The 26,995-nt window shown below is 31.5% G+C and overlaps 1 protein-coding gene and 1 long non-coding RNA gene across 2 annotated transcripts; both read left to right on the top strand.

Moving 5' to 3' along the window:
• Nucleotides 1-4,358: 4,358 nt before the first annotated feature.
• On the top strand, nt 4,359-22,069 carry LOC133204767 (solute carrier family 13 member 2-like). The gene is made up of 13 exons (XM_061340511.1): nt 4,359-4,478; nt 5,379-5,494; nt 17,425-17,573; nt 18,288-18,387; nt 18,553-18,720; nt 19,013-19,141; nt 19,402-19,485; nt 19,579-19,683; nt 20,258-20,340; nt 20,604-20,716; nt 21,077-21,238; nt 21,507-21,644; nt 21,787-22,069. The coding sequence occupies exons 1-13, from the start codon at nt 4,359-4,361 to the stop codon at nt 21,997-21,999; spliced, it is 1,680 nt and encodes a 559-aa protein (XP_061196495.1). The 3' UTR covers nt 22,000-22,069.
• On the top strand, nt 13,889-17,095 carry LOC133205914 (uncharacterized). The gene is made up of 3 exons (XR_009723676.1): nt 13,889-13,973; nt 16,512-16,661; nt 16,979-17,095. It is a non-coding gene; the product is annotated as an uncharacterized LOC133205914 (long non-coding RNA).
• Nucleotides 22,070-26,995: the final 4,926 nt, after the last annotated feature.

The raw sequence follows: 26,995 nt of genomic DNA, 5'->3' as shown, positions 1-26,995 counted from the left end.
GATTCAAAGAGTCAATTTGACCTTTAAACCAATATTTAAAAATGCTGCTTCCATAACGTGAGTAATTTATTCAGGGCATACTTGAAAGAATGCGTATCAAAAACGCTTGCAAGAAGTCCACGATGTAATGCAGTGTTACCTTGGTCATGTCAAAAATATTGCATTATCTTATTAGATTTAAATCTAGGCCTACTTGTCTGCACTTCATCCACTCATACAGGTTGTTGTTTTTTTGTTTTTTGTTTCTTTTTTTTTTTAAATATTCCTTAAGTTATTTTTTGACTCGTTACTACTGTCTAAAATTTGTTTAAAACTGCTTTCGAAAATCGAAAAAAAAACTTATGCGCGAGATTAGAACATCATTAAGTTGCGGGGTAGTTCAATAATCAGGTTTCTTTGTAGAGTTGTGCAGATGACAGAAGTCAGCTGGACACTGAAACTTTAAACAAAATCTCCCTAAAAATTCCTCTTTTCATTTCTGTTTCCAAAGCCGTATAACAAACTTCTACCATTCACCTACACTGTATCATGAAATTTTTTTTTTAGAAAAGATGCCAGCACCAAACTTGGAAACTGAGTGAAACTGCTTTCTGCAAACCTAGAAAATGAGAAACATTTATTCGCGTTCCAAAATTTTTATTCCTTTGTAAGTATACAAAGTTAAATATTGGGTTCCTCCATGATAGAAAAGGCAATAAGATTTTCAGTCATTTTGAAGAAAGAACTGATAGGATTGACGCAAATTTAGACATGGCAAACATTTTTTTGTGAAGTTACATGACTACAGCGGTATTTCGTTTACCTGGATAATAATTTCATTCATATTTTACTTTCACGTCCATTTAAACAATATTTCAGAATGAACAGGGCAGTCCTTTGACGATAAAAGTCCATTAATTTGCCCACACTTCTCACTTGCCGAAAAAAATGGTGTCATCAAGACCATCACTTGATAAAACGTCTCTTTTTATATATTTACCTGTTCTAGTTTACATTATCAGGTCGTGTTTTTTCTTAAACAAGGATTGAAATAATCTCCTGTACGGTGTGATAGGGGTAATCTATCATGCATCTTTGCAAATGATTCGAAGTTACACGGAATTATATCGTTTACGCTTCTATTTTGTCGATAATAAATAGACATTGCTGCCATGTCTAATCTTCAGACTGTTTTTGGATTATTTTTGACTATAAGAAATATCATCATTGTCATCTTAACCCCTATAGTATTGCTGCCACTTATTCTACTAGTGGATGGAGATGTAAGTACTGATTTAAAACCTTACTTCTAAGCACATAGTTTTAAGTAGATAGTTTAGTTTTAAGTAGATAGTTTCAGTGTTAAGTTTTGTGGAAAAAAATCTTTAAAAAAACCCCAAAGATATCCAATTTTAAATTCAAACTTTTTCAAAATAAATTATTAACATTTGCTATTCACTAACTTAGTTAGAACAGTATTTAGACTGAGATTTAGACTGAGATTTAGTAGAAAATTTTAAAACAAAATCTGTTATGATAATGTACCGGGAAATGAACAGGCAAATCTTTGTAAAAAAAATATGTTCTAAATTGAAGCATAAAAGAAAACGAATCAAATGTTGAAATAGAAACTTGAGATAAGGGAATCGGGTTTCATAGAGATACAAACATTACTTTCACTGTTTTACATGCAAATTACAGAGTGTTTCAACAAACATATTCCGAATTTGAATGTCTCTCTTATTCACAGTAAAAATATTTACAAAACAACATGGAAAGTTTCACGGCAAAAATATATCATGATATGGAAACAATATTCTATAATATCATATTTTAAAAAAATAAATAAAAAAACTCAGGTGGTCAGGTTTTCTTTCATATGGATGTTACGAGATCTCCTTATGAATATTGGTACACTAGACTATGCAAACAGAAAATAGCAAATACTAGTGAACAATAATGGCAAATACTAGTGAACATGATATTGTAAAAAGAAGAACCCAGATGAGAACAATCTTTCTAGGAAACAGATTTTTCGAATTAATTCCAAATTTGAACTGTATGGGACTTCAGAGACAAAATGAAGTTACTGATTGAGAAACATAACAACCATTCGGAACACATTATTAAGCGAGTAAATCGAGAATTGCCTCATGTCATTTTTTTACCTTCAAAAATGCTGTCTTAAGATTAAATGATTCAGCTTTAACATTGTAACTTTTGATCAATGAAATTATAAAGATATGTTCTTTATATTTTTGCAAACCTTGCTTTCATAAATACTAACTAACTTTTGTATTGAAAAAAGTGGAACATGTTTGCTGAAACACCATGTTTGATATTATTTGTAAAATGAAGTCGACTGTTTTCTGACATTGAAGTATATTGTACATGTACATTAACATTTACAAGCCCATGACTGAGCCATGCAGCTACCATCGAGTTTTTGTATTTCTTTTACATTTTGAATTTGTTTTCAAAAAAAGAAAATCATATTTGCAAAGTATCACCTAAGCATTATAGATCATTTTCTTTAAAATAACGGATATAAGAAATCTTAAGCCAGTGTCTTATCATGTATACGTACAATCGTTTGAAAAAGCATGCATTTTTATCAAAGATCACGGGATCTTGAGCACTTGAAGTCTTGATCATAGTATTTTTTTTCAACAAGGGACAGCAATGCATTCTTGCCATCTTACTTTATCGTCGTCTGACCTTGGAAATGCACCGATAACCTAGCTGGCCCACTTTTTTCTTGTTGCATTCATGACTTTATTTTAATATTTTAATACCATATGTGCATGTATTTGAACGTTTCAAATTAGTCTTGTTTGAAAATATGAACGGGACTTAACTAAACTCCCAAAAATCGAAATTACTTTTATAATTAGTAATACGAACTGGAATGAAACCTATTACTGTTAGTATTTTGCAGAATAGTGTTATTCTAGTATTGACATTGTTCAAAATTGACTTTCACGTACTTTTTCTAGAGTCACACCTGGTCAAAAAAGTAAAAATTAATACAGGTAAAACTGTCAAATTAATACAGCTTTAGTATATCATATATTCACATTTTCCCTTCAATTTTATTAACCAAACACAAAAGAAACGTCTCCAGAATTGCACTTTTTTGGGGAATGTTTACTCGATTAATAATTTGGAAGGACCACGTGTATGCTGTTCGGCGCCCTTAAGTATTTTTGAGAGAAATAAGTTCCTACAAGGGCTGTTCGGAAAGTTCACAGACCATGTCAATCTTTGTTATACTATTTTAAAAGAAATTTAAATTAAAATTATCATTTGTAAAAATATTTATTTTGTTGATGTGTGAAGTTTCATTCCAGGTGATTAGATAGAAAATCATGTTACTTAATTTTTAAATCAAGAAGTTTTTAACCACGGAGCACTCTTAACAACGATGTAAGGTCAAAAATATAGCGTCAAGAGTTTCTCAAAAATACTCTCCCTATACATTTCACACAGTATAGTCCAATACCCACTCATTAAAAACCTTTTTCTATCACTTGAAATTTATTTTTCTAACAATTGTTCCAGTTGCATAATTTCGTTTGTCAATGTTTTATTTCTTTTACCGCTTAACTGTGCTTTCACAAAATCAGCAACTGAGAAGCGCCTATGTCTTTCCTTGAGTTCAACTTTTTAAAGTTTTTGTTAAGATTTTTACAGTTAACCCGTTTCTTCACAGATCGTCCTCGTCCGATACAGAGTCTCTATCACTCAAATACCGCCTGTGTCATTTACCACATATGCAAGACTCACTTTTGACATATACATGTATTTCTTGCTTCCTGCAGCATTTTCAGAGTTTATTCAGGAGTTTTCCCGAGTACAACACATAATTGTATCGTTAACTGCTGCTCCTTGACGTCATCTTATTTGTTGTTTTAAAACTTATGAATCTTCTGAAATTGATTTCTTTTCAACGGAGCAAAGTATTAAGCTATAATTTGGGATATGAATCGATGTAACAGTTCTTAATTTAAACGTCTAGGATTTTTTTTTGTGTGTTTTTGCTCCATTTTACAGAGAATATAACTTAGGACATTATTTAGTGTATTGTTTGTAAATTAATTTTGACCTGCTCCACGATCCGATTTTTGCAGTTTATAATTCTGGATATGTTTGAAATACTAGTAAATCACGATATTTAAAAAACAAAAATAAATACACGTCATTCAAATTTATTGTTAAAACACTTCTACCAAAATTGGATATAATATGACGTTAAGTAAAAAAGTTATGACAAAAGTCCTCGTATATATAGAAAATATCATAAGAATTAAAAAAAAAAGTATTGAGATAGTCTTGTTTTGTTTTTATAGGAAGCAAAATGTGCCTATTCCGTTATCATCATGGCTGTGTTTTGGATAACAGAAGCCCTGCCGATAGCGGTGACATCACTATTACCAATCATTCTCTTTCCTATGACTGGACTGCTGTATGCAAAAGATGTATCTAGTACATACCTTAATGTACGTATTAAATTTTACGTAGATGTATAATCTAGAAGTTACTAGAAACTAAGAAGTTATTTTGATACTTTCTATAACGAAATCAATGAAACATCATTACATTTTAATTTCCAAATAGATATGTAGCAATTCCTGATGCACTAGTCTAATACATGCATTGCAAACATTTCTAAAAGTTGATTAATAAAAATAAATATAGTTACATGTATATACAAAAAAGTATTAGAACTTCTTTAATTCGCTGCTCTATATAATATTTACTTATTATTGCATGGCTTTGTTTTATCAACTTGAAAACCCTACTTATATGCAAATACTTTGACTGTGTTGCTTAATTGCCTCGACAGCTCTTTGGTGAACACATCACCTCTACCTCCCACCCCTTAACATTTTTAGAAATAAAGAAAAACTGCATATTGGAAATCAATGAAGACAGATTTAATGAATGAACTACTCAGTATTTTTTTTTCATATACTGAATGCTCTTAATACTAATTCAACCTAATCTTTTTTTGAAGTTTAAAAGTTGTCCGAGAAAAAAAAATTAAATGCAGAAAAAATTTGGAAGGAATCCATGTTCTCGATATGAATACTTTGGTAAAATGAAATTCATAGATTCATTAAAAAAAAGTATATAAATCGAAATAAAAATTTTTTTGAAAAAAGAATTCAAGTCTGTAAAACAGTCCAAAATTCTAATTTACATAGCAGAATGATCGACATAAATGACTTAAATATTTTTATTTATTTATCTATTAACTGACTCTCAGTATACTCAATAATAGTATTTTCTCACCTGCAACATATGCTTAAACGCTATATGATTTCAAAAAAAGTGAGAAGGTTGTTTTCTTTCTTTCTTTTTTTTTTTTTTTTTTAATTTTGATTATTTCTCTACAGGATACAGCGGCTTTGTTTCTTGGAGGTCTAATTGTGGCAGCCGCCATTGAACACTGGAACATACACAAACGTCTTGCACTTAGAGTCCTTATGCTTGTTGGGTCAGAGCCAAGATGGTATGCGTTGTACATATACATGTATATAAACTTCCCTGGATATGGTGAAAATTCCAAAAAAAATTGTAATTCAATGCATTACATTCAAAGTAATTGGCCCCAGGTCTACTGTCGATCAAACAAACTGACATACAGTTATTGGAATGATATTATGTGCAATGAACATGTATAATAATCGCGAGTAAAATAAATGAAATTACAGTGTATATGTTATTTTATGTTAATTATCAAGAACAATATTGATGATGAATTTCACTTTCAATTTAATTCAAACATCAAATCAACAATCAACTTTTACATATAGTATTCACTGTAAGTGAACAATAGTTTTTTTCCATGCAACTGGAATCTAAAGTTTAATGTGGATAGCATAATTATCATAATATTACATGTGTGCACGAAAAGTCCCTTCCAGGTTAATGTTTGGGATGATGTTGCCCACGTGGTTCTTGTCGATGTGGATCAGTAACACCGCTACTACGGCCATGATGATTCCTATAGCCAATGCTGTCCTGGTTCAGATAAAAGAAACACGAGAGTCAGAGAACAAGGACGATATCAAAGGTTTTCCTTTTCACAGCTTCAATTATAAATTTTCTCCAGATCTAACTCGTTAGGAATATGAAAAATGAAATGAGAGACAGAGAGAGCTTCTCGTGTAGTGTGTATTTCATTTACTTTTTGTTCGAATATATGCCTAATACAGCTCTGTTAAAAAAAGTGCCAAACAAATATATTGACAATGATTTAACAGTTAAATTTTGAAGGATATCAGTACTTAGTCTGATATTTCACTTATTATCAGATTAGCAATAATATCGGACTGTTCCTAACCTATATCAGACTACCAAAGACAAAAAAAAAGATTATAAGAACAAGGAATGACGTTACTTAAATAATTAAAGAGTGGGGTAGGAAATAATAAAGTGGTCAAATTTTACAAAGACATAATTATACTCAAGATATTTTGTTATATCTCCACAGGAACAGCAATGCAAATCTCTAAGTAAATATTCCTGACATATTCTGTAGATTCTGGTTTGTATAACCTAACCAGGACTGATGTATTAAGGATTTTTATCATTATTCATTGGCTGCAATAGAAGTTCATATTAGATTTGTACAAAATTATACAATGTATATGATTTTTTCCTCAAATCGTTGTCTTTATATAATTAGAAGGAGAAGATGCCAATGCAAATTGATATTCATATCGTTTAATGTAGTTTCATTTAACAAAAAAAAGTCCAAAAATGGCATGAGGGAACTAAAATAGGTGATTTAAAAAGTCTTTTAGAAGAAAAACTATACGTGTGTATAGAATGATTTTTTTAATCCATTCCTTCCTTTTACATATATTTGACTTTCAAACTGAATTGATTACATCGTAACAATACTGCCTTCCTTTATACAAGGGGGACGGAACCCTTTTAAAGAGATATAATTCAGCCCTATCATTTTGTCTGTAAGAGAAATAAAGTTTACATTTACAGTTGTTGATCATGGTGATGTTGACATTGAACTGAAAGTTACCGTGAAGAATGGTACAAAAAATATGACCAACGGAAACCTCGACAAAGACAATGAAAAACATTTGTAAGTAGAATACTTTACTTAAACACAAAACATTTTATCACAGAATTGTTAGAGTAAGATTTCTTTTGTTTTCGTGTACCCATTTAAAAAAATTACTTGTTGAATTAATAATTCCAAAAAAAACAAAACAAAACAAAACAACCAAAACCCATAATTATATACCGATTGAGTTCCTGTTTAAAAATTAATAACCAAAATATGCTTAATACAAACAAGGGCGTCACTACAAGATAATTCGATTTTTTAGGGTGGACAATACTGAGGGACAACACAAGAAAAAGAAAACTGAAGACGCAGAGTACTCGCACATGTGTAAAGCCCTGTCGTTAGGAATAGCTTATTCTGCTAACTGTGGGGGCGTTGCTAGCCTTACCGGAACTGGTCCTAACGTCATCATGAAAGGAGCCGCAGACACGTGAGCGTACTATTCAAAGAATACATAATTATTTTCATATTGTTCATTTGATTTTTTAAAAGTAAACTATTAAAACCTTATTGTAAAAATGTTTTATCAGACACAGATTAATAGCATTATTAATTTATATGTGTCTGGTTTTATGAAGCCTCAAATGAAAGCGTTTGTTTGAAAAGTGATATGGTACATAAACAAATAACATGACGGAATTTTGCACTCTTCAGTATCCTTATTTATAAATTCAAAAATTTTAGTTACTCTTAGATTAATCTGTGTTAGTGAATTTAGATTTATTTATTTGTTCTCTAGTGCTTTTCAAGAGAAAAACGCCACATCTCCTGTCACATTTACTACATGGATACAATATTGTTTACCAATATCAGCCATCATTGTGATATTTGTATGGTTGTGGCTTCAGGTTTTATTTCTACGCTGCAAGTAAGTTTTTAAACTTCAACATTTACACAAGTTGAAAAATGCCAGAAGACTTGACAAGTAAAACAATATTTTGATACAAACATTTAAATGTATTTATTTTAGAACATATAATAAAAATTCCCCTGAACAAGCAAAGAAGGTCAGAAATGTTATAAGACAACAGTATGAAGAACTTGGATCAATAACGTACGTTTTTACAATAATGGAATTCAATCAATAAGTTTATAAATTGAGTAAAGCTATTTGACTCAGTGTGTCCTATAATTAATGTTTTGTAGTTTTGGACAGGGAGCAGTCATTATTCACTTTGTTCTGCTGGCACTGTTGTGGGTCACCAGAGATTTAGGGGGAGTTGGAGGATGGGGTGATATTTTTCCAGAAAAGTATTTATCATATCTCTTCACGGTTATTTTCTGTTATCAAATGCATGCCCATAGATTTAGTTCTAGAAAAGGCAGTTATACTTCTTTCATACATTCCCCTTCATAACTACATCAATAAACTCACACACACACACACACACAAAAGAAAACTCACGAAAAGATAAAAATGTATGTTTAAATTTTTTTTTCAATAATTATTCGATTAAATGAGACAAAAATATACCTACAAATATTTCTATCAATTTTAATAATGTTTCATGTGAAATGTTATGTGAAATAGATTGTACACGTTCTGAATATTTTTTTATATATATTTTCAGAACCGTGACAGATTCCACTCCAGCCATTTTAATCGCTATCAGTCTCTTTCTATTTCCCTCTGTTCTGCCACACAAATTTCAAGGTGAATCATAACAATTGTAAATAATGTATGTTTCATGTTTATTCCTACTTTCAATGTTTAAACGATATTTTATTTATTTAGTGAAAAGATCTTGTTAATGTATTTACAACACGCTGAAAATCTGATACTAGGGATAAACGTTTCTTTTTTTTCTTATCCAGATGAAAGATTCTATTATTTTTTTTAGTTTTAGGTTTACACGACATTGGCAATAATTATAGATATTTCTTATCCTCAACAAAAAAGAATGACAAGATAAACTCATTCCTAAAGCTTAATTTTCAATTTTCAATTAACTCCTCTCCGTAACAGGAATGGATTTAGCGTAGATTCAGATATTTATACAATGTTATCGGAAATGGTAGGTTACATCTGTGACTTTCGGTATTTTTTGTTAGAAAAGGATTTGGCATATATAGATTCAGATATTTATACAATGTTATCAGAAATGGTAGTGACTTTCGATATTTTTTTTTGTTAGAAAAGGGTAAACCTTTACCGCCCCTTCTTCCATGGAAAGCCGCTGAAAAGATGGTACCATGGGGTGTGATTTTATTGCTTGGGGGAGGATTCGCTTTGGCAAAAGGAAGCAAGGTAAACCCGTAAAAAGCAAACAGCCTTGAATATTTTTACCGTATATAAAGGGGCTGATTCTACTGCCATCGTTAAGTTTGGCATTTAGTTGTTAACTGTATTTCAAATATTGCATTTTATTTCTTTTTTTCATTGAATGAAAACTGATACTTCACAATCTTATACAACTGAAATCAAAGAGCTCAAGAAAAGAAAAACGAAATGTTACCTGTTCTCATTGAAATTGACTTAATATGTGACCTGGATTATGTTTACTAATTATTCCTTTTCTTTTATTAATTTCAGGATTCTGGGTTATCGAAATTGATAGGAGAACAATTGACAGTGTTTAAGGACTTTGAACCCTGGGTGATGAATCTTGTACTATGCTTTATAGTAGCAGGTGCCACGGAAGTTACAAGTAACACAGCCATATGTACACTGATGATGCCAATTATGAAAGAATTGGTAAACCTTACTTATACATGTATTTTACCAGCTATAATTTCTACATTTTGGCATGTACATATTGGCAGTTTATTTAATCTAATACATATACGAGGGGTGATCAAAAAGTTCGCGAACTATCTCCATATTTACAAAACCACAAATCAGATCAGAAATTTGGCACACATATAGTCATATACATGTTCTATAAATAACAGATGTTTTTTAATTTTTTGTCCCGTGTTTGTGACGTCACAAAATGAAAATGATGTCAATATGCAGGTGACATGTGACAAAAAAATGGTTGACTCAGTCGTACTCGAGAAACGAAGGGCTGTAAAGTTTAACGTATATCTTGGAAATTCCTTTGCAGTAGAATATGATAATTTGTACAAGGTTTATGAAAACAAAAGACTTACCAGAAGTTTAATCATTAATTGGATTGATTGTTTTAGTGAAGGCAGGGAGAAGGTTAAAAATAATGTTTGTTCTATTGCCCAGCGAAAGCAAGCCGGGGAAAAGATGTGTCCTTAGTTGAACAATTTGTTATGAAACCTCGCCAAGTTACAATTAGAAAAATAGATGAATATTTTGACAATAATATAATTATTAAATCCCTAAAATATCGTTTATTTTAGACTTTAAACATATGAGATATGATAAAAAGAAGGCGCCCATACTTTATCCACAATGGATAAACGACGCTCCCGAGACAGAGGACTGGGAAGGGATATCCTTATACAACTATCCTTTGCCGAGATTTGGCCATTTCTGACAGATGGGTTGTTCTTGTTATAAAAAATAATTTGCATGATAAGAAATATAAGACTCGGAAAAATCTTTTAGCTTCTGTGAACAGACCGCTACGGAGCATGTCAAGTGACCGCCTTGATCACGTGATTCGTGCATGGGCAAAACAATGGCAGATGTGCATAAAAATCGGAGATGACCACTTTAAAAAATAAAAAAAACAACACTGAAACCTCATTTTATTTCTTTTAAGGAAGTAATTCAATTAGTTCGAAAACTTTTTGATCACCCCTCGTACCTACAGTCGTGGTTTGACAAACATTGAAGAAAAGTAATGTTGGTCATGTGTTCTGTCTTTCACTTTGTCTCATAGGATAAATATTAAATAAACATCAATATCCAGCACGTGCATTCTTGAAGAAATAAATAATTTATTTCAACCAGGCTATTACGCTTGAGGTCAACCCACTATACTTCATGTTTCCGACGGCCATCGCTACATCCTTTGCCTTTATGCTTCCTGTCGCTACTCCACCTAATGCAGTTGTGTTTTCTTATGGTTTTGTCAGAGTATTAGACATGGTAAGACTGCATGATACATTTAATTCTTTATTATGCATTCATAATAAATTAAAAAGATTATTCTTTGAAATTATTAATTAAACGAAAGACACTACTTTTTGTATAACTCTAAAATATATATATCTTACATTTCAATTTAAATGATTTGGTACATGTATTTGCATTTCAATATATAATATATTTTGTGTCAATAATCATTTAACGTTGGATACTTCTAGGTGATAGCCGGATTTCCATTAAATATCATAGCTGTTTTGGTATTGGTCATTGGAACGGAAGTATGGGGAGAAGCAATATTTGGTTTTCATACACTTCCAGCTGCGTTTCAAGTATCAAACGAAACGTCAACCTTGTTCAACAATTTGTCAATATCAACTATTAATCCGTTTAATGCAACTACCTGATTGGGATTTTAATTATGGCTAATTGCTTCTGAAATTTGTATGATTATTTAATTTTATCAATAATTATGATAAGAATATAATTTAAACAATAATAAAATATTTCTGTGTTGCAATTTACAAATGCAACCTTTAATATTACTTGTAAGGTTCTGCCTGTTTATAATTATTATTTTCAAGGAAGGCAGCAAATTATTCTTTCTAAAACTTTATAATAATTTATTGTTTATCGAAGTATAAAATATCAAACAGCTTGAACATTAAGTATACAAAATGCATGTTGTAGGTCCTATCCGACATTATTTTAGTTTTATTTGCTAGATCAACATCATGATTAAATGACATAGAGTCATTTTAATATTAAAAATATATAAACATGGATTATCAATCTAAATACCATTCGACTCTAGCCTTTTATGTGATAACGAATTAGAATGACACCATTTTCTGAGAGCAAATGTACGGCTTACTTTTGAAAATTAAAATCTTTTAGATATTATAATAAAGACTTTTTACTCGTTTACTTTCCTTACCCTTTTGTTTTACTATATTTACACTCTTATCTGTCCTAATATTGAGAAGAGGAAAAATAAGCTCACTTCGTCTCCTTCTAAAAAAATGTATACATCAAATATGGAGATAACGAACAGTAATCAAGCTCAACTTCATAGAAAAAATACAAATCAGGAGCAAAGCAAACACGTACCTCTAAAAACATCAAAGGTGGGATCAGGTGCAATGGAGGAGTACGCATCCCCTGCCGACTGGTTAAACCCGTCGTGTGCTCCTTGTCATGATCGGGAAAACGGAAAAATCCGTAGACATTTCAATGTGTGAATAATGGCCTAACTATTAGGTATGAAAAAATCAATCAGCATTCGACTTAATGATAGATTGTATTTGCTGAGAAGGTCATTGTATCGACCATAGAATTTGCGAGATGAAATTTGTGAATTTTGTGAAAAATGAACTTTTAAATTTTTAAACGAAAGTCTTTAATATATTTGATTTGAGATTTGGTGAGCGGAATAGTTAAGAGACGAAAAATAGATGTCCAACTAATCAAAAAAAGCCGAAGGATGTTAGTAAAGATACACAGGCATCTGATTCTTCTTTTGTGTCCCGAAGATTCTGTGAATATTCCGTGTATCAAACAATGTGAAATAAAGAGTAATGAACGGTGAATTAATGGAATTTAAGATCGGTGCCACGGATTCCTCTACATTTCCTTTGCGACATTCAGTTCACCGTGGATTATTCACGCAATTTCAAAAGATTATCTTGTGAAATATTTATAATTTACGTCACTAATTGTCTACATTGCTCATATTAAATTCTTAAATTTATCAAAGCTTTTAAAGTGCTTCGCCCTCTGCATCGCCATTTGTTTTGATTTCAGTGTTACCTGTAGCTGTCCAATAAGTTGAATCTTATTAGACACCTACAGGCGCAGGACAATAAGAAATTTACTGGACTAGGTTTAACAAAAGGTGACGTAACAAAAATGGTTTCAACATATATACATCAAAACGTATTAAACACACATCCACTGGCCTAGAGTCGGATAGCTGAAACTGCGACAGGGAAGACATCATTCTGCTCTTGCTTTTTGTTATTTATAAAGAATGGATTTGGTACAGGAAAGCATTTAAATTTAGTTAATAATCATCAATGATGTTTTTACCTTTTACTTACCAGTTGAAAATGATAGAAACAGGGCCACAATACTGAGTAGGAAATGGTAATATATGTATATGCAACTTACACATTAAACTATTGCTAAATATTTCAAGACGGGTATATAGATGACTTGCAGTTATCTTTTACCCTTCTTGGCATTCAGATTTTGCATGTATTTATACGCCTCCCTTCCAAGTCTTCCAATTAGTTTAAACTCTCTCCTCAAAGTTATAGCATCAAGCATCAAGACATCATACCTGGTAGCATTGTCTGATTTTGAGTTGCAGTTACTTTTCTTGTTTGTTGAAGACATGCTAAAAATTTCTATCAACAATACAACAATACAAATAAGAAATTATACAATGCAAATTGAAAATACAGAAAGAAAATGAAAAATTATCCAATTCAAATGATTTTTTTACAAAACAAATTAAAAAGTATACAATGTAGCAGGATACAACCTCCTTAGTGCCGCTGGACGGGGAGCATGCATTTTTCTGACATAAACAGCTATTTTTGAGAGTACGTTATTTTTTATTGACACGCTTTACTTTACCTTGTAAATATTTTTTTTCTCGTAAACCGCAAGGATCGAGTTCGCCTTGACGCGTGCAATAATGCAAATAAGTTTAATATATCTGCGTTTGAAGTCTTGCCTATTTTATTTTTTGAAAAATTTACGCGAGTATTAACAACCATGTCATCTGAGAAACAGACGATCTGCACATTACTACTAAGCATTCGGAATGTATTCATTGTCACTTTAACTCCAATTGTTTTGCTACCACTGATTCTTCTTATTGACGGAAACGTAAGTACTTATATTTTGTCTCAAAATTTAAGTTATAGTGTATACTCTTAATTTTTGGTTCCATCACTTTTATTCTTCTCTCTAATGTACAAATTTAAAATATTCAACTCAAAACTGAAGATCACATTTTAAATTTATTCTTTTTGGGGACTGGGAGTGGGGATGGGGGTTATACAATGATTACAATGTTTAACTTTAAACAACCCGCAATTTTTCATGACATCTGAACAATTACAACTTCCATGCTTTTAGGCAATTATATTTAGATACATGAAAAGCAGATTAGAGGAATATTTGGAAATCTTGGATTCGACAAACATAAATGCCAAAATTCTAACTATATTTCTCAAATAAACTTTGTAAATGTTCATACGGTGACTTGCACGAGTTTTTGAAATTTATAAAATTGTGACTTTAGAAAGTTTCTTGAATTTAATTTGAATCATGTTCATGCGAAAATCATATTTAATCTACATGAAAAAATTGCATCAAGTGAAATCTGGTTATGATATATATAAAACAATATGGTAGGTACAGAGATCAAACTTGGACTAAACAATGTCAAAAACAATCAATTTTACAAGCTAAATTTACACAGAACAAGATCATCAAGGATTGTTGACCCATTTAAATAGAATGTTTACGTTTTGGTACACAGCTGAAATTGGACAAAAAAGATTTACAGCTAAGTGACAAGATCTGTGTACGTCCTGTTAACTTAATACATGTTAATGTAACGAATCTCGGATGATATACATATTTACATGGTAATTTGTTTTGTTAAACGTCAACCGTATTAAAGATTATGAAATCTTGCTCCAGTTATTACTTTAGTGGAGATATTATCTTCATGTATACTCTTTCTATGATATCAACTTCGAATAAAGAAGTCACTTAAAATACACCACTTTGAAAAATCTAGGGCACAGGTATTAGACAACAGTTTTTTTGAACATTCATAATATGAAAAATAAATTTTATGCTAAAATCAAATTTAATCTATACGAAAATATTGTAAGTGTTAAAACGAGCGTGGTATCTTGACGCCCGGAGAATTTAGATACACAAAAGACGCGTTTAAAAACGCTGTTGTTTGTTGAACCCTAAATGTGCTTGTTCTCTTCATAAATACATTGCAGGATTTAATTATATATTTATTAAAAAAACTGACTTAAAATCAGATGGTGAATACTTATTCCGATAAAACAGATCCTTTCCGAAATTGAAATCATCAGGTGTTTCTAGAAAAATAAAATGGTTTTTCAACAAAGTTAAGGTGTGTAAAGTCTGGCATTTCTATAAAGGTAAATAATATAAAACATTAAAGATGCGTCATCTTTATTACGCCTTATTTGTGTATTTGGAAATACATCCTAGTAAAATAAGTAAAAAAAGAAACACGTACCTGAGTGTTCCACAAATTTAAGAGCGTCATAGAATATTATGTAACATCGAGCTTATTTTCTGTCCGTAAACAACAAGTAAAGCAGGAAAAACCCACATTATACATTGTTTAAGTATTTAGTTAATGGTTGCTACTGCTCTTGGGCAATGTCTACTTATATCTACTAAATTAAATTAACGTTAATTTATTTTTTATTTGTCAAATAAGAGAGGGAGACTGAGTTTATTTTTATACTTAAACGCACAAGGTAATGTTGCCCCCTCCCCCATCCCTTCCAAAAGTTATTTAAAAAATCTTCCATCCCTTTCAATTCACCTTTCTTTGAGTTTGAAAGAAAATCATAAGTTTGTAAGATAAATGGTAATATATTAAATAAAATCAAATCACCACATCTTAACACGGAAAAAGGTTTATGTGTTAGATATATTGTTGGATTCCAATACAGAAATCCATGTGTGTACTAGTATTGCACAGTGGTAACCATCAGTGATATAATAGCCCCCTTTGATATAAATGCCACCGATAAATGTTTATTATCATTATGTAGCATTGCTGTTATACATTATAGGGATAATTTTGTTTCCGTCATATAAGACATATTAATACTGAAAACATTGTTATCCATAAATGTAATTAAAACATAAATCATTATAGTGAATCTGAACAAAAAAAAATATCAATAAGTGGTTGACACGGGTGTTACTTCATCCACAACTGCTATAATATTATATCATGATTTAATACCCTAATATTCTGAATTGACAATACCTAAAATATACCTAATCACATTTTCTATTTAATAAATGAGAAGAAACAGACTAAAACACACTTTTTTCTCTTCTTTCCTAGGCTAATCTATTTAGCAGTGTGTACGTCATGTCAATACGTTGGCCGATTACGTCAAAACTATTTAATATCATAAAGTGGAATAAAATTGCTGAAGTTCCATATTGAAATCAAACAAAATTTATTTTTCTATGCAAGTAAAAAAGATACGTAGTACTTAGAAAGTACTGTTAATTAGCCTTTTATTTTTCTTTTTGTAAAGGATTGATGGTGTACATGTAGCTATCAGAAAAATAAAATAATGAAAAATCAATTAAATCATTACATTTATTTATTTTATTATACAGGAAGCAAAATGTGCATACGTTATAATCATAATGGCAGTGTTTTGGATAACAGAAGCTCTGCCGATATCTGTGACGGCACTTCTACCAATCATTCTATTTCCTATGGTCGGACTTCTGTATGCAAAAGATGTTTCGAAAACATACATCAATGTACGTATCTTTAATACAACTTCATTGAATAATTCAACAAAATACAATTATGTGGTATATTAACTAAAAGGATAAAAATGTTCATCATTTTTAAGAAATTGAAAGAAATGGAAATGCTTTCTAAAGCATGAAAATATTCTAATTCTTACGATTTTAGCCTTCTCCTTCACAATTACAGTAACAGTTATACATGTACTTATTTTAGTCAATTAACAAATACTAGTTAAATAAAGTAAATTGAAAAAGAGAAAAAAACCAAGTAGTGTTGCTGCCTTTAGGTATTAGTCATTATTGCCAATGTGTCATATTTTTCATAGGACACTGCTGCTTTATTTATTGGAGGTTTAATTGTTGCGGCCGCCATTGAACATTGGAACATACATAAACGTCTTGCCCTTAGAGTCCTTATGCTTGTTGGTTCAGAGCCAAGATGGCAAGTATTACAATAAATAGATCTGTTCTACGGTTAAATTGTCTTTATTTCTTTTATTCATTCTTTGCTTGAAGATTAAATATAAAATTAATATAAATCTTGAAATCCTTTATAACCAGCTATATGCTTATGTGAGAGGTTTGAACATTATTTAGTAAAGGACCCTTTTTCTTGCTTGAAAATGCAAACATGCAAAATTAATTTTAAGAATGACTTCCTACTAAAAAAAGTATATTATTTTAATGCGGAAGTCTAAAATAATTGTATAAGATTTAAGTAAAGCAAGCAGTATTTCAGATCCAAATTTTCAACAAAAAAAAATTCCTACAGGTTAATGTTTGGTATGATGTTACCCACGTGGTTCCTGTCGATGTGGATCAGTAACACAGCTACTACGGCCATGATGATTCCCATAGCTAACGCTGTCCTGGTCCAAATGAAGGAAACAAGAGAAGCAGAGAAACAGGACGAGGCCACAGGTTTTACCCTCCCCCACTTCTTTTCTTTAGAAGTTTAACTTAATTAAATACAATTATCTTTTTTCTATGTATCCAGTAAATACCAAATGTTAACTATACAAAGAAAGATTTGAAATCTATGAGGCACTGACATGAAAATGTGTTCACTAGTGTTTCTCAAATTAAAGCCTTGATGAATGATGAAGATCATGTATTCGGATTCAAGGCACTAAATGTTTGAAAAAAAGGGGGGAAATAATATGCTAAAAGGAAAACCTCTAACAATACGTAGAAATTTCAATGGATAGAGAACTTTATTATAATGAAATAGATGACCATCCTTTATGATGAATATTGTTTGCTTGCTTAACGTTCCTCCGAGTACTTTTACTCATATTGAGAGGCCACTAGTTGCCAGTGAAGGGCTGCTAATTTAGACCTGTGCTCGGCACCTTTCTCGGATCTTTTTCGTGCCAGCACCTACTGCGACACGGGACCTCGGTTTTGCAGTCTCATCCGAGGGACCGGTTTACACGTCCTGCAGTGGGATTCGAACCCGCAACGTAAGGATCAACTCCTAACTCCTGAATCGAAAAAAAACATGTAATCTTTCATTACAACATATGCAGTATTTTAAATAGTATTATAATCTTTGTTTCATTTATTATATATATTTTCCATGTTTTTATTGAGCTACATGTAGCTATCGATATTTAAACAATGGGCTTTTCACAGCTGTTGATCAGGATGAGGTTGACTTTGAACTGAAAGTTGTACAGAATGGCATTAAACATAGTTCCAATGGCAACCTAGCCAATGACCAAGAAAATCAGTTGTGAGTAGCAATTATGCACAAAAGTATAAAAGTAAAAAAATATTTCCAACATTAAATATTCTAAAATATGTTTAATTTCAATAATGAGTAGGTCCAAAAGTTTGAATAAATATCAGTAACAATGAAAAGTCCTCAGTATAGATTGTAGCATTACCATTCATATAGAAGAGAAAATGCCAAGAAACGAGCTGATGAAGAAAAAAATGAAAATGCAGAGTACTCACGTGTATGTAAGGCACTGTCGTTAGGAATTGCTTATTCTGCTAACTGTGGGGGCGTGGCCAGTCTTACCGGAACTGGTCCGAACATCGTCATGAAGGGAGCTGCAGACACGTGAGTACATGTAGATATTAAAATAGCTTATTTTTTATATTTGCTGAATTGAGGAGAAAATCATACTTTGAATTTGAAATTTGGATATGTACCTTTTGGATAACTGTTGAAAGACACATCGGAATGTTAAGAGGAGTGTATGCAATATAACTCTTTCTTAAACATATGTTAATATTTAAAGGAGTGCATGGAATAGTTTTATCGTAAACATGCTATTGTACAATACAACATTTGCAAAAAGAGCATTATTTGAATATTTCAGCATGAATGCACACTATTTTCAATTCTTCAGAGCTTTCGAAGAGAAAAATGTTCCATCCCCTGTTACCTTTACAACATGGATGCAGTACTGTTTACCAATATCCGCCATACTGGTGATCTTTGTCTGGGCATGGCTCCAGGTTCTGTTTCTCCATTGCAAGTGAGCCTTTCGAAGCTTTATCGTCATGATTCTTCAAGAAAGAAATATTACCTATTACAAAAATATTTCATTCGGGGAAATTTTTGCTCTAGTTTAATTTTTGTCTTCATCACTAATATAATTATCTCTCTGATCTGGAATTTAAATAAAATGCAAATTTAAAATGGCGTGTTCCTTATGAATAAGTGTTAGCAAAATATAATATTCGAAACTTTATAGGCGGTAAGATAACCTATTCATTCTTAATTTGCTCTTCCAAGAACTTTCAATAGAAAATCCCCAGAACAATCAAAGAAAGTGAAAAATGTTATAAGAAGAGAATACGAAGATTTGGGACCAATTACGTAAGTACTCGCATGTATCCTCCAAAATATATCCAAGAATGTACAGTAAATAGTACATGAATATGTACGTTATCTCACTGTGTTATTTTGTAGGTTCGGACAAAGAGCAGTTATTGTTCACTTTGTTCTGCTGGCACTATTGTGGGTCACCAGAGATCTAGGGGGAGTAGGAGGATGGGGAGATTTATTTCCAAAAAAGTATTTACTCCATACTTTATCAATTATGAATATAGTTTGCAAGTAGTTTCCGTTTCCATTTGCATAATCACATTAACTACATGATATTTATGTTTTTTTTTTCCGCATGTACAGTATTTTCCGCTAATATTAATTTTTCGATGTTCCTCAAAAATAACATTTTTCCTCCCTTTAAAATTAAATTTCATTAACGTTTAAAGAATTTATATAATTATGATCAAGATTACAAATTCAATTCCACTGAAGTAGTTTATGTGTTTTTCATGTAAATGTACCTCAACAAAGTCAACAAAATATGTTTTCTATAAAAATTTCAAGTTACTGTATTCGATATATAGATGTATGTGTATATGAAGCAATTCTTCATTTTATATCTAAGATTTAAAATGACCAAAACCTCGCGTTTCCACCGGATTTCATAATTGGGAGTTCGATCCCGATCAGGCTGAACCCGATCTTCATACAACATACAAATAATAATTGTAAATTATAAATTAACTATGCCAATTACAATGTAAAAAAAGCTTGTATATAAAACACTTTATGGGACATAAAATTGTATTTCTGTTTTCAGAACAGTAACAGACTCCACACCGGCTATTCTTGTCGCCGTCAGTCTATTTCTATTCCCCTCTGTTTTGCCCCACAATTTCAAAGGTTAAGTAAAATACATATTGATTCATGTACTCTAGCATTTATGCACTTTCAAAATGAAGATTTGAGAAGTAAAAATAATTAAATGCTTCAATGCACTAAGAATAGGTTTTTGATGCAATATTATAATATACATGTAGAATTAAAGCATTGTAAAATGTTTTCTTTAGGTTTCTGCTAGTTTCTAATTTGAGACTAAACTTAGCAGCGTTTGATTAATGATTTGTCGATCAAATCTTCACCTTTGTCAGCCCTTCTACTTTTAGAGAAGGGAAAACCTTTACCTCCTCTTCTTTCATGGAAGGCAGCGGAGAAAAAAGTTCCATGGGGAATAGTTTTGTTGCTTGGAGGAGGTTTTGCTATCGCAAAAGGGAGCCAGGTTTGAAATATATTATATTGCTTAGTATACTATTAAACCACCGTCTTCTTTACAGCTACTAAGTTTTTTTAAAAGTTTGTTGACATCATAAATTGTATTTCAATACACATCTTTCGAATACAATTAATAAATGTTGAAAATAGTTCTGATACTTTCGTATTCTATGTCATTTATCAATCTGGTATGTCATTCCAAATTACTTTTTAAAGAACGTGCAATGCTCATCTTTATGAGATGGACATTTACAAGTGTATATCTAAAACAAAGTATTATTGACTTCATACTAAGAATACTTAACTATTAATATTGATTTGATCGATTTGAACTTGACCATTGTTTTTAACAGTTTCACTATTTTAGGAATCTGGATTATCGAAATTGATAGGAGAACAATTAACAGTATTTAAGGATTTTGAACCTTGGGTGATGAACCTTGTTTTATGTTTAATGGTAGCCGCCGCTACAGAAGTAACAAGTAACGTTGCTATATGTACCCTGATGATGCCAATAATGAAAGAACTGGTAATGACAGTTTGCTAGCTTTAAGCATAAAAATACGTATTATTTACTAAATTTTAAAGTTTAAATTGCTGAACAGGTGCTAAACAAAATGATAAAAATTTTAATTATTTAATAGAAACAATCATGGCATGTTATCTCTGACAAATCCTCTTGTTATGTCCAGTGAGGAAAGTGAGAATTTTACGATTAGGAAATGATACATGCTCGAAAACTTTTGGAATATGTATAAATAATTTTGAAGAACTAAGTAATTATCCATTTTATACAGGCTGTCACTCTTGAAGTAAATCCACTATACTTCATGTTCCCGACGGCCATTGCTACATCATTTGCCTTTATGCTTCCGGTTGCCACCCCACCTAACGCAGTTGTTTTTTCTTACGGATTTGTCAAGGTTTTAGACATGGTAAGAGAGTAAATATTTCATTTGTCTTATTAAAAATGATTCCTTCTTGCATAAATTTGTACACAACATCGCACAATGTAAAGATTGTGTTAAGGACGTTTGTTCTTTGGCTTTAATATTTTGGATTTAATTTTTTATATAGGTAATAGCTGGATTTCCATTAAATATTATTGCTGTTCTGGTATTGGTTCTCGGAACGGAAACATGGGGAGAAGCAATATTTGGATTTCACACGCTTCCTGATGCCTTCAAAACAAAAAATGATAGTACAACGTTTGTAAATTTCACAACAGCCTTTGTAAACACTTCTACATTACTGACAACAATTGTTCCGCTCAATGGAACTACGTTTTAGATGTTTTAAATTTTTAAAGGAATTTGTTATCATAAAATTTTATTGTAGTTATATTTTAAAAGTACGTTAACATAAGAATGATTGATCATGATTGCACAAAAAAATCTATAATTTAGCTTGTCGAGAAAATTATGAGTTCATCCAATCGATCCAAGGAAAGACAACATTGTTTTTATTTATAATTGATAGTTCTGTGGAATTTCCAGGGATCCATGTTTGATGCTCTGTTCACAGATTTGTAATGATCTATCGTTTGTTGGGTTTTTTCTTGAGATGGACCACTGTTCGTTTTTTTATTTTTACATTAGATCTCATTAAATGAAAGTTATTTGAATGTGCGAAGTTTTATAACTCTACGAGGGGTTATCAAAAAGTTCGTGGACTGACGCGATAAAATTAATAATATGTAGTCTTTGCTTACAAAATTTATGCGGAACATAAAACAACAAAAGTTTAAGAAATGTTGAAAATTTTAGCTTGATAAGTTGATAATTTGCCAAATTATTCTAAAATTAAAAAGACTTTATGTGATCACCCGGCGCTGTCGCCGTTTAGTGTCATGACGTCCGCTTAACGTCATTGTTTCTTAATGTCCGCTCTCTCTACCTCATACACTTATCTTGATGAGATTACCTGGAGTTAAGTAAGGACTTAAACCCGTCTTATTTATATGAATTTACAATGTCATGAGCAGCTGTTTTCAATGCATATAATATTATAAATGGATCTTTATATGGGGAAAGATCCTCACTTGATTATGCCAGAATACTTAGCTTGTTGGAGTTCAATTTCTACCACACATGATCAACGTCACTTTTCGACGTGACTGACTTTTGACACCCTGACTACAAATCGACACTAGCTGTGCATATTTCATCTCTCTGAATCTTTTTAGGCATTAAAAAACAAGTACTCTGGATGCATTTTATTTTTCTGTAGCCAGTTTAAACATTCCTTAGGTCAATACCAGTTTTTCCAGGACCGAAACTCTATAGAGTGTTTGAAAAAGAAACCCCTCCCCCCTTTTGACGTTATTTTCAAGCCCATAATTGTTTGGACACTCCATATAAAATTTACGATAAAATTTCATAGAAATTACAGAATGGGGTAAAAATTCCAAATTTTACTGAACAAATGTGTCATACCACATGCCTGAATTAACGAGATTTTTTGATGACATATACTCATATCTAAAGAGTTTTTCTCAGTTACACTCAGGTAGGAAAAAACGTCATATTAGAGGTTGCGCCGCCTGGACATACCTTTGCTTACAAAAACACTAACATTTTATTAAAAAATAAAACTTATGATTTATGGTTTATTCTATAGATAGAAAGGATGATGCTAACTAAATGTGTAAGAATTCATTGATGTACCTAAAGCGGTTTTAATTTTATCACGCTAGTCCACGAACTTTTTGATAACCCCTCGTAAATGTCGCCTTTTGCTCTGAAATGTGAAAATATAATGAAATCGTAGGATTTCTTTGGTGTTCAAATTTGCGATTTTGTGCCATGTTTTATGTGAATCTATACAAATTGTGGTACATTTTTATGACGTTATAACAAAATCTTACAAAATGTCCACACTATCTTTGGCAAACGTTGATCAAATTACTTATATGAACACAAATATAAATAGATATATTGCTGATTCTCGAAAAAAGTTTGTGTTATTTATCCTTATTAAATCTCACAATTTTTTTTACTTAATAGATATTTTTGGTATCTGCTACTTTTCAGGTAGATTATCGAAAATTTAATTTCTTTTCAGTTGTAGTCCCAATTTACTTTTGAATATTTGTTACACGTTGTTAACAATAAATGATTGTCATACACGTATTTAAATGTTTGATTAATCTATTACATATCCATGTACAAGCTTGGATTTCTAAGCTTAACTCAGTTTACTTGACGAACCTACTCCTGTGTGTTACTACTTTCTATATTTGGCAGTTACATGGATTACAGTTACCTTTGTGAGGGATACTTATATAGAGTACTAGTAATACTTTTTTCTCGTATGTATAGTATTATTATTTTATTATTAGTAGTGCTATGTGTTGCTTAGTTAAATTAAATACCGAGAAATTTCTACAGATCTAGACTGAGATAGGCGTCATACATGTATAAAACTAAACATTACAGAGCATTTTAAGTTTTTATACAAATCATGTCTAGTACAAATTCATTTCGGTTAAACACATCGTTTCTTCAGACAGCGTTTATTCAATCTCTGAAACGTTCCACTATCTATCCTTTGTTGAATGTAGGCTCACGACTTTCTTTTCCTTCAGGATTTACTCACCGCTCATTTCTTCTCCTTTCCTCCTTTTCTCAACCTTTGCTTTAATCTTTGTTAGCTCTTTGATCTTGCTCTTTGTTTGTACATATTTACTTCATATTATTCACTGATGTAAACGACAGTTAAAAAGTTTTTATGCCCCCGTAATCGAAGATTCGGGGGAATATAGTTTTTGTCCTGTCCGCCCGTATGTGTGTCTATCTGTCTATTTGTCCGCAAAAACTTTAACCTTGCCCATAAATTTTGATTGGTTGGAACTATGGCTTCAATATTTCACATGTGTATTTCTTGTGACAAGACCTTTCTTTTTGGGTACCGTCATATTTGACCTTGACAGTAGAATTTGTCCCACTTTTGCAAAATTTCATGAGACTTTAACCTTGGCCATAACGTTTGAACAGTTGGGGCTAGGGCTTTCATACTTCACATTTGTTCCTTATGACAAGACCTTCCTTTGGATACCAACAACTTTGACCTTTTGATATTGACCTTGGAGTTTGATCTACTTTAATTTTGAAAAACTATAAGCTTAACAATATCTTTTGAACAGTAAGTGCTAGGGTTTTCATACTTCACATGTGTATTCCTTGTGACAAAACCTTCCTTGGCTACCAACATCTTTGATCCTTTGACCTTGACCCTGGAGTTTGACCCACTTTTGCAAAATTTCATGAGACTTTAACCTTGACCATAACTTTTAAACAGTTGATGCCACGGCTTTCATACTTCACATGTGCATTAATTTTCCTTGTGAAAAGACCTTCATTTCGATACCAACCATTTTGGCATTGACCTTAACCTTGGAGTTTGACCTACTTTTAAAAAAACTTTAACCTTGGCCATAACATTTGAACGTTTGGTTTTAGGGCTTTCACTTTTCATGAACATGTGTATCACATGTGACAAGAGCTTCCCTTGGGGCACCATTTGACATTGACCTTGACATTTTACTAACTATGAAAAACCTTTAACCTTCGCCATAACTTTTCAAGAGTTGGTGCTAGGACTTTCAAATTTACAGGTATATTTCTCGAGACAAGACCTTTCTTCGAGTACCAAATTTTTGACCTCTTGACCTGGAGTTTGACTTGCATTTGAGAAAATTTAACCTTCCCGTAAGCTGCCATATGGGGGCCTCAGATTTTCACAAACACGTATTGTTTTTTTTTTTTTTTTTTTTTTCTCCATATGATCAATAAAAATGAGATTAACTGCCTGATAAGAACTGAATCTAGGCAATTAACTAGTATTTTTTCTTTAATTTTACACTTTATTTTATAATCAAGATGAATTAATTTCACACCAGGTTTTCTGGCAAATGACTGTCAACTGGATTGGTCATCTTAGCGATGTAGGAATTATTGTCGAAGAGGAACTGATAAACAATCTTAGTTTAGTAATGATACGTGCTCAGTTATTGTTTTTCAAAAGAAAATGTTTGACTGCATCCCGATTTAACCCCCTAAGGAATACATTTTTTTTAAAAAAAGATATACAGTACTAATTTAAAAGAAAATTAAAAAAAAATTGGGAGAGAACCATTTTCACGAAATAAGATTTTTCATATTTATAATAATTGTAGATAGGATAGTTTAAAGATATTTATAAAAACAGTATTTGTTACACTTGTAAAAGTATTACTTAATAATTCGCTCACTATTATTTCAGCGTTAACTGTCCTTTCGCTCTCCATTTTTTTTTGTAATCGCGTATATATCTATGCTAACTTTCTGTTCCTTGTTTGTGTTACCTAAAGTTTGAATTTTCTCTCGACGTTTGTTCATCGTATCGCTCTTCGTTCAATTTGGGCTGAAGAAGGTAGGTTAAACATGACTATGAAAATGAACCATATTCTGTTCAAACAGTAAAAACGTCAACATAAAAGGGAAAAAAGCTACAGGTGTACTCATTAGTTGTAAGGATTCTAACTCCAAAGATTTGATTTAGCAACACAGCTTTAGCTATCTCAAATTGTTAGGTATTAATTTAACTACGGTAAGTAAGGAATTTTTTTGTGTTGTATCCGGGCTTTATGGTTGTGGCTTCAAGAATGTGAACAGGACAAAAAAATTATGCCATACAGTAACTCTTATAATAATATTAGCCTCTGAAATATGACTGGTTCAAAATCACAACCCAGAAAAAAAATTCGAAAGTGCATTTTCACAGGAAGTCGCTAAGACGACTGTTTTGGCATGATTTTCCCAATATTTTTTCATTTAGAATGTGAAATCTACTGTGCATGGCATTGGAGTAATAGCAATAGTTTCAGTCATCATACTTACTACATTTCCTAATTCCACATTAATAACGATTTCACTTTGGTTACGTATTCGTCAAATTAAATATCAGAGGGCAAATCCTGACTGTAATAGCACCACTAAATAGAATATGCTACATTATACATCTACTTATTATATATTACATTTACTCGAAATTGATGTCTAAAAAAACTCAAATGGTTTGAAGTCTACATTTACATGTTAAGTGACCTTTGCAAAAATTAGCAATAACAAAAGAGTATAAAATAGGCAACTACCGAATGAATTAATCATTACCCTGGCTTAACGATGAATTCCTATTCATGCGATTTTATTACTCACTTTCAGGGTCCAAACATCTCTGTGAGAGTTTTTCGATGTTGACCTGCTTTAGAATGCTTAGCTCTATTTTTTCTCTTATCACAAGGATT

The sequence above is a fragment of the Saccostrea echinata genome, unplaced genomic scaffold (genome assembly GCF_033153115.1).
Source record: "Saccostrea echinata isolate AGI-Se365-2 ecotype Australia unplaced genomic scaffold, CSIRO_AGI_Sech_v1 ptg000054l, whole genome shotgun sequence".
Classification (NCBI taxonomy): Eukaryota; Metazoa; Mollusca; class Bivalvia; order Ostreida; family Ostreidae; genus Saccostrea; species Saccostrea echinata.
This window is presented reverse-complemented; position numbering and strand designations above follow the sequence as displayed.

Coding starts and splice junctions, on each gene's coding strand:
- LOC133204767 (XM_061340511.1), top strand. CDS start 4,359: ATGGCTGTGTTTTGGATAACAGAAGCCCTGCCGATAGCGGTGACATCA. Junction 19,142..19,401: donor GTTCTGTTTCTCCATTGCAA/GTGAGCCTTTCG, acceptor TGCTCTTCCAAG/AACTTTCAATAGAAAATCCC. Junction 21,645..21,786: donor TTGTCAAGGTTTTAGACATG/GTAAGAGAGTAA, acceptor TTTTTTATATAG/GTAATAGCTGGATTTCCATT.